We start from the raw sequence: 9,542 nt of genomic DNA on the forward strand, positions 1-9,542 counted from the left end.
CACTTCTTAGCAATTTGGAAACGGGCCCTTGGTATCGATTTAAGGTGTATTACAACGAGGTTGATGTGCATCAGCTTAAAGATGAGAATAGCCAGTTAAGGGGAGAAAAAAGAAAATTAGAAGAATCGTTAGTACAGGAGAAGGCAAAGTGATTGCGAGTGGATGAAAAAGCCCGAGAAGCTCTCGAGAAAGTTGAGAAGAAAGGGGCCTTCTACAAGAAAAAATTTATTAAATTGGCTAAAAAAGTGATTAAAAATGAGAAAAAAGTTAGAGGCCCAGCTAAGAAGAAGTTGAATGACTATTCTAAACTGAAGGAGGAGTGCCAAACTACACTCTCTTTTCTTGGGCTGTACAATTTTGTTGAAACCAAAATTGAAGTCCTCAACACTGAGACTAATCAATATGAAACTTTCAATCTTGTTGGAGAGGGAGAGCTGCCATTTATAGAGTCTGACCCAAAGGCCCTTAATAATGATGACATTGATAACATAAATATGTGGCTCTACCTCAAAGATAAATTCAATATTTCAAATGAGGTCTGGCATGAAATTGCCATTAAGGCTAATGGTCTCCCAATACATATTCCATCAAGAAGCAAATTAATGAGCTAAACAGTAAATGGAACTTGAAACAAACACCAGGAGATGTTGAAGGTGTTTAGTTAGGATTTGCAGAAAGCTTGCAAGAGCACATTGTTCGGCTTCAGAAGAATGGAGAAATCAATGATGGAGAAACTATTAAGATCAAGCTTAGTGGTGATGGTACAAATATTGGAAAGTGGCTTACAGTTGTCAACTTCACTTTTACTATTCTCAATGGAAAGGATGTGGCAATGGGTGAGAAGGGAAAATTATGTACTTGCTGTTATAAAAACTGCAGAGACATATGATAATCTGAGAGACAACCTAGCAGACCTTCAAATGGAAATGTCAAACTTAAAGGAGATAAGTGCAAATAATTGCACCTATAAAATTGAATACTTTTTTGGAAGAGATTTGAAATTTTAGCACTGGTATGTGGTTTAGGCAGGGCAAATGAGGATTATGCTTGTGTGTGGTGCAAGTGTCCCAGGAAGCAACGGTGGGACACAAGCAAAACATGGTCAGTTAATGACCCCATATCTGGTGCTAGAACTGTTGCCGAAATAGCAAGGTTTTCCACTGGAAAGAAATTCAACTGTAAGGCACAACCAATATTTGATTTTATACCTATGGACCATGTCATCATAGTTACATTACATCTTTTTCTGAGGATTTCAGATGTTTTGATTGACTTGTTCATAAGAGAGCTGAGAAGAAGTGATGCTATTGAGAAAAAAAAACCTCTGATGGATTCCAAGAGATAAATATAAACACATGGCATGTTATGAAGAATTTATCAAAAATATTGGAATCACTTTTAATTTTAGAATCAACAAAGAGAACAAAAAGCTGGAATATAGAGATCTTACTAGACCAGAAAAGTTGAAACTCTTTCAGAATATCAACATTCCTATGCTTCTCCCTCGTTGCAGTCAAAACACAGACATACAAGTGATCTGGGCTAAATTTATGGACATGATTGGTGATTTGAAATTGGAAAAATACAATGATAGAGCTTCTAAAGATTTCTTCAGATCCACAAATCACAAAGGGATTGATGCCCTCAAACAACTGTTTCTGAAGAAAAACAGGATTCAGTTCCTGGAGGCAGCAGGCTATGAAAGGGTTAAGAACACCTACAAATGCAATAACTGTTCAAACAAAGGCCACAACATCAAGACACGCACATCATGCAAAAATTGTCCAGCTTCAATTTGCTGTGCACATCTGGTGAAGGAAGGTGGCAAATGGATTCCCAGATGCCAGCTTCAATATTAACCAGAGTTAGTTTAGTTTTAGTTAGTTTTGTTAGTTTTATGTTATAGAATATGTCATTTAGTTCTTGAGAAAGGATTTCCTGACCCTAATCTTCCTTTAGTTTGGTCACAATGTTAGTCAGGATCAAACATTTAATACTTCTGGTACCCTTAAAATATCACCTTTAATTTTATTTGCCAAAATAGGCCATTTTACAGTTTATTCAGTAACCCGACCTATGAATTAACTAGCCTGTATTTACACAAGAAAAGCAAAGGGGTTTGTATCAAAACAAGGTCACCAGCAACCTTGCTTCCAGCCATAAGCCAGGTAACTCAGCCACAACTGTAAAATAATATTGGAACTTTTGATTGTGAATCTAAAGTATTTGGCAAAGATTCTATATAGTGTTTAAACAATGGATTGTTATTTGATCTGTTGGCATGGTAGTTGTTCCTGTTACCATTACCTCTCACAAACTGAAATGTAATAAAGTTGCTGTTTTCAACTTCTGTTCTAGCATATTGTTCCCCGATGAGCTTGTATTCAATGATTGGACTTCTTTGTCCCAGCCAATACTTAATAATTCCTGGAATTACATAGGCAAAATCTCCAGCTAGATTTAAAATTCTTTCATCCCACTTAAGCCCCAGATATGAATCAAGCACCCTATTTGACTCCAATTGGTAAACCATCTTCCCTCTGAAGAACGCCAGGCAAAACACTCCCAAGACCTTCGGTAGTGAGATAACGGCGTAATATGTGACTAACACAGTCTAAAGACTGTAAGATTTTACGCCACTATGTGCGTCGGTGTATATATATGTAAGATTTTAAGCCGTTAACTAACGGCGTAAAATCTTACAGTATATAATTTACCGACTGGAAGAAATTACGCCGTTAGTTACTAGCGTAAAATCTTACATATATATATACACCGACGCACATAGTGGCGTAAAATCTTACAGTCTTTAGACTGTGTTAGTCACATATTACGCCGTTATCTCACTACCGAAGGTCTTGGGAAGAGATTTTACGCCAGTAACTAACGGCGTAATTTCTTCCAGTCGGTGATATATATAATGTAAATTTTACGCCAGTAATATAATTTAATTATATATTAGTTTATTATAATTAATCTACCGACTGGGTTAGTGGCGTAAAATCTTACGGTATATAGACTGTGTTAGTCGCATATTACGCCGTTATATATATTCCCCAAGACCCTCCGTGAAAACATCTTGGTCAACATTAAGGTCTATGTTCATATCAGGGTCCTCTCGCCGTCCAGACCAAAGCTTTTTCTTTATTTCACAAGCAAGTGATGGAATGAACAGCTTTTCGCTGCGACAAACGGAAAATATCTAGATCCTCCATCGGCCCCGAAAGTCTCCATTCATCAAAGCATGTGCTATAGCCAACGTAATGAATTTTCAACCTCTTGTTGATTTTTTCAACCTCCCTGGTCTCAATATCATACAGTTTTTTATCTTTCTTCCGTGGATTCGCCTTTCTAACGGGGGTGTATGTTAAATATTCATTGCAAAATCGCTTTGTTTTCTTTATTTCCCTCTTTGGCCTCTCTGCCATTTTCAAGATTCGCAATGAAGAGCATGCGCATTACGTGGGGTTAGTGGTCGCGTATACCTGGAAACGAGAAAAACAAATGTTCGTCGCGCTGGGGAAAGAGTTTGATATGTTAAATGCTTTTATTTACATTAATTCAAATTAACATCAAATACAAGTAAATAGATCAATATACGGGAACGATGTTCATTGAAAACAACGGTTAGTGAAAGCTTAACAAGCAGATGTATTCTTCGTCAAACTGTCGAGTAAGATTGTCTCCGACGTGATAATATATGTAATTGACCAAAGATGTATTGGACAAAAAGTTTTCCATTATAGAATTCTTCGACATTGAAAAGCAAAATCTTGCTTGATTTATTTTCCACTGCCCCCCCCTCTTCGGTGAACTAACCATATGGAAAATAATATATAGGCCTATTTGATAAATAGCAGAATTGTATATTACTTATATTCTTCAGTAGGGAGATTAAGTCAGATTCTTTAGCATTGTTCATTGTTTTTTGGTGAGATCTTTTTAGCTGCTAGTGTTTCATAGTACGGCATACACTCTTCTACCACAACAGCCACCTCAGAGGGAAGCTCTTCTAAATCGAACGCAGTGAATGCGTGAGGCATATTCTTCTTGGCTCTTGGTTTAAACCGAGTGCTTTTCAAAAAGTCTTCGTGCCACCCCGCCCAGAGGTCCCATTCAGACACAGGACCCGGTTCCCACGATGTCTTCGTACTCCTTTTGCAGCATTTTGCTGATCGATCGGTAGGTCGCTTGTTGTTTTGTTTCTTGAGCGGCATATCTGGCACTTTGCTTTTCTGGACCGAAGTAGAACGCTTGTGAGTACGGCTCGTGAAAGGTTTTTGATTTCTTTAGATTCATAATCGATCTCTCAAACGCTGTTGAGACGCACCGTGGGGCTGTCCAGAGGAGTATGCGATTTTTTGACATCTTGTAATCCGTCCGCCTTTCTAAAGACCGTATTATTTTGTATCTAAAAGTTTTCCTTATTTTAAATCAGACTAATTGTTCGTTGACTACGTGCTGTGTCCTTACTTGCCGCAGAGTGAAGTCAGTTCAAATGATAGCGTGGAATGATTTTTAGCGCGGTTTTGTCTTGTTTTTTAGTTGTGTTTTCTCTTAAATCGACAGCATTAACCTTTTAAGAGCTTTTAAGTTGTGTTGTGCTGTATCACAGTTTATCGCAACTATTTATAACATAGCTAGTAAATTTGTCTTATCAAATTCAATTGTGCGAGCGTGTTTCATATTCCTTTATAAAATAATTCAAATAGTACGCGCGCTCTGATAAGCTGGAAACCACGACGCGAGGCGGAGTGGTTTCCTACGCTTATCTCGTGTTCTCCTAACCTCCCGCGTGTTTACATCAGGCTATGTAAACACGGAAACCATTTTACATTTCTTCAATTGTGCACGCTCATGACGTCCGCAAACAAATCCTTCGAGAAAAAGATTTTCCATCGGGTTGAAAATGTTATAAAACAATTGGGTCATACGTCAGCTGTGCGTTCATTGAGATATGAAGCACTTGGGAAGTTTGGAGAGCACTCGAGAAGCTAGAGTTGCTTTCGGTTACGCCTCGAGCAACTCTTACGCATCTTTCGTGCTCTCCAAACTTCCTGCTTCATATCTCGATGAACGCACGCTGACATATGAACCAATTGTTAAATTGTATATAGGTAATTCAGCCTCTGGCTGTCATTTATTTCTACAAAGTATCCATTTATATGTCTATTTGACAAGGCCAGTTTTTCGAAAGTTCCGGTGATTATCAGTTCTGGAAACATAATTCTGGCTGGCCACGTCTGAGATTCTTGTTCGAGGTATCGATATTACTAAGGAATAGTCGTGTGAGTTCCAAAGACTACTCACAGTTGTTTTACAGGAGAAACGTTAAAAACGGAAGCATGTTTTTTCATTTATCCAGTATTCTGTCACAATCTTTTCCGCTTTTCGTGTCGTTTGGATAGGTATTGCGACAGTTAGTAGAAAAGATTCGTTAAATGCATTCCATGAATTACTAGGCAGTGTAACTTATGGTGAGCCATGACGGTCGATTCCACTAAAAAATCACTTCGTGGCTTTCTTAAACTTTTTCCTACTTCAACGTCAGTGTTACCAAACCAACTAACTGATGAAATCGAGAACAAAAAATTCCTCGTCAAATGTTCATAATGTCTTGAAGGATTTTACGGTAAAGGAACAGAAGTCGCACAATCATAGTGTCCTTGGGAATCAAAGACTCCCCTAGTTGAAAGATGAATCGTGTCCAGGTGATATTCACCAAAGCTGAAGTCCTCAAATGACTGAAAAAGAGGAATATTAAGAATATTAGAACTACATCAAAAAAGCGGAAGGTCAAAACAATTAAAAGACATCAAAGAGTTTCGTATTTCGGTGGCTTCCACTTTCCATAACGGCAGCTGGGTGTTATGAGCGTCAAGGAGAGACTGGTAACAAATCAGCGAGACAACTCTTGATCAATAAGCAATAACCTAAAAGACAGCAGTTTGATCAAGGCGGAGAGGGACTATGGAACTAAATAGTCATACATGTATCTTTTTTGTTAAACATAACTATCGAAAATTAGAGAGCAATTGATGCCCTACTCTAATGACTTTTCTTGCGTCAAATGATATTCTCTTTTTAAATCTTGGTGCCGCATCGCCTCTGCCGCTTTTGGTCGAAGTTTCTGCTCCATAGGCATCATCACGAAGTTTTGAATTCATTACAGTGGCATGTAACTTGACACGGTCGTATTCGCGTTTCATCATCCGGCAGACACGAAGTATCGACCAACGCGTTAGCCAACAGCTGGAGCCTTGTTAAGTAGAGCAAAAGAGAGAAAAAGAAAAAAAAACGTTAGCTGGAAAACTCCAATGGCGAGAGCCCAAAAAATCTTTTCATTTTCAGCGGTTCATTTGAGCTCTTCTATTTTGAGAAATTTCTTACTACGGTGGACATTAAGAAGTTGATTTTGGGTCAAAGATACCTAAATAAAACTCATTGAATCTTAAGACAACTGTAATTTTTTGGTTAATAAGATATTCAACAAATACCAAGGCAAAATTGAGATTTGATATTGGTGTTAGCAAAGGACCAGAGCACAAAGTTAACTTTCAAAGCTGAAAATAATTAATGATCCACCTTTTTCACGTTTACCACTGGTTGACAGCACATACATAAGTTAATTGGAATCTCAAAGAACAGTAAGATTGTACACCAATAGTATGGAAAATTAGGAAAAGTTTTTATAAAAATCCTATCAAAGTAGAGTCTGGGGATTAGTTTTCATGAGATTAAATATTGTGTAAGTAAGGTTTGCTGATCCTTTTATTTACCTGTCAGAGTTGTCTTTTACAAGGCACTTTTGCATACAAGACATTTACTTCAGAAGGATCATCATTCATACACTCCACAACCTTTGAGTTCAACCACTACCGGCTTGTTGTGAAGCCACTTGCTACAGACAACAACAAATAGTTTATACTACATTAGATTCAAAAAGTATCTCCAGCTTAAAACTTTAATTTTAAATCTTCATGTGCACATTGTTAAATTCATCAAGAATACAATTGATTAAGGTACTACGACTGATCTTAACATTACAACAATACTGCTGATTTAAATGAATTTTTCCCAACAACTTTCATTTGCAGTTCATTTTTTTTTAACAAGTTGGTTTGTACCTACACTTAGGATGACAGCCGACAATAGACAACAAGGAGCCACCAATCAGAACATTTGAAGACTTTTTTGTTTCATTCAAGAGATGGACCACACTTTCTATCAGTTTACAAGTGTAATAACCCTTGCAGAATGATGAGAGAACATGAGAAATGTTTGATAAGTACTTAACAAGGTCTTGGTAGCACTGTGTCAAGATTGTCTGTTGCATTTTTCTACAAATAAAGTAAAATATATTGTAATATAACTAGAAGTATAGGAATTAAATCATATTTTCAGAAGGAACATTAAAGTATGGTTTAAATCCTGGATCCAATTTTGAAGTAGTGTTAGTAATACTAAGAAAATTGTAGAGGAAATGTACTAATAGAATATTCAGTTATCTGAATAAAATATGATTCCAACATGAAGCGAAGATAACTTTCATGGAGAGAGGGAATTTGGCCCTAACAGCTTAAACAAGAACAAAATTTAAAAGACAAATGTACTAGCTATGGTCCATTGGTTATCCATCTTAATCATCGCATTTTACTAACCAAGAGAGGTTATCAAAATGTTAAATTCAAAGGTTCAAAATCCTTACCACTTCTTTGACACTCAGTAAGGTCAGCATGCCAACAGTTAAATGAATCTTAGTTGGCAGCTGAAAGATGTTGGCATCAATCCCTCTACACTGCAAAGTACAACATCATTCATAATTATTTTCTGGCATTAGTAAACATCCCTTTGTGACAGTTGTTGATCATCAAAGGATTTGTTTCTTTGTAGAGTCAGTTGGATTTTCAAAAATATCTTCCACCAGAATCAAAGACAACTGAATAATTTACAGTTTCATCAACACTACCACCAATTATTTAGTGAGCTAGAAGATGATTACCTCAAAACAATCTTTGAGCACTTTAACTTTAAATTCATCCATTTTCCGTTCCAAGTCACTGTTGTACAAAGGAAAACACAAAAAATGGGTGAAAGGAATCTTCTGTCTGGAAGATTCAGCGATCACCTCTATCCTGCTTCTTGCTCCCACCACACCACTCCTGTTGGGACCAGTTATCACTACAAAGAGACAAAAAAAAAAAAAACAGAATTAAATAAGAAGAAGAATCTAATCATAAAACAATGTTTAGCAATTTATCAACAGTAGTTATAAACTCATCAGTTGTTAATGACAACAGATCTTCCCCATTATTCACTTGACCCTTTAGCTCTTACAAGTAATCAATGTGCAACTTCTCTGGATAATATCAATACATTATGCAGCAAACAGGTAATGAGAATACTCAAACTTATCAGGTAGAAGTTATCTTCTTGATCTATCACCAAACTCTCGTAACTAATTTACAAGGATAAAGGAGTAAGTTTCTAAAGAAACTGTGGTGCTGCGTCGGTGGGAGAGTATAGCAGGTAATTCAGTGTTAACAACTGGGTTGAAAACGTAAATTAGCCACCGTAAAGGGTAAAAAAGCTGACGTTTCGAGCGTTAGCCCTTCGTCAGAGCGAAACGTCAGCTTTTTTACCCTTTACAGTGGCTAATTTACGTTTTCAACCCAGTTGTTAACACTAAATTACCTGCTAATTTACAAGGAAACGTGTAGCAGCTAAAGGGAAAATTACCAATCTGATCATGGGAGTTTAGGGGTTAACCTTGGTTGGGGGAAGTCAAGGATAACCGCAAAGTCATGATACAGAAAATTTCCCACTTCTTGTCTATTGAAGAGTTTCATTTCTTATACTAGAAGAATCAAATTGTGATGCAATGGCTACGTACTGACAGCATTGTTTATAAGGTCTATTTGGAGCTCACCAATATCTCCCTCCTCTCCCTGTCTTGGAACCATTATTTGTGTGTTAGTTTCTTTTTCGATTTTCTTCTTTGTTTCAGCCCTCCTTCCAAGGATAAATTTAAATAAAGAGCTTGGTATTTCCACAGATAACCTGTATCCCTGCTCTGTCCTCTCAACAGATTCACTCACATCGCAAGCTTCGTCATCTTCCCAATCCACCCGTTCTGAAAGACCTTAAGAATCGTAAGAACAAGAGATCAAGACAATGAAAATCAAGTGAAAATCATGGAAGAACAAGCTTAATAATGAAGCTTCCAATAACATTTTATTTAACTGGTTCAATTTTCGTACTTGCATGTTGCTTTGGAACACGGTCCGAATGATGTTCGATTTTCTGCTCAAATGGCATTTTTCGGTAGCATCGTCCTCCAATATATATGAGCGTTGGTTTCATCACATCCATGTCTCTCAGGTAAGCAGAAGATCAACGTCGTCCACAGTTTATCAATGCACGAATAAGTACGTACATGTTCAAGCTGAGGTAGCACTTTTTAATCGCCATTTTAAATTTGTACCTGAGAGGACTGGCACGAGTTAGTGCCTCTCTACGCATAATTCCCAGAGTTCCAAGCA

At 37.2% G+C, this 9,542-nt stretch overlaps 1 protein-coding gene across 1 annotated transcript; it reads right to left on the minus strand.

Moving 5' to 3' along the window:
- Positions 1-4,371: 4,371 nt before the first annotated feature.
- Positions 4,372-9,472, minus strand: LOC131774178 (activating signal cointegrator 1 complex subunit 1). Its single transcript, XM_059090223.2, is given in 12 exon segments — positions 4,372-5,744; positions 6,048-6,219; positions 6,221-6,259; positions 6,780-6,802; positions 6,804-6,857; positions 6,859-6,901; positions 7,293-7,324; positions 7,326-7,340; positions 7,709-7,798; positions 8,003-8,181; positions 8,930-9,142; positions 9,261-9,472. Coding segments are annotated over 12 exon segments (1,089 nt in total). The 5' UTR covers positions 9,373-9,472; the 3' UTR covers positions 4,372-5,627.
- Positions 9,473-9,542: the final 70 nt, after the last annotated feature.

This window comes from Pocillopora verrucosa, chromosome 6 (genome assembly GCF_036669915.1).
Source record: "Pocillopora verrucosa isolate sample1 chromosome 6, ASM3666991v2, whole genome shotgun sequence".
NCBI lineage: Eukaryota > Metazoa > Cnidaria > Anthozoa > Scleractinia > Pocilloporidae > Pocillopora > Pocillopora verrucosa.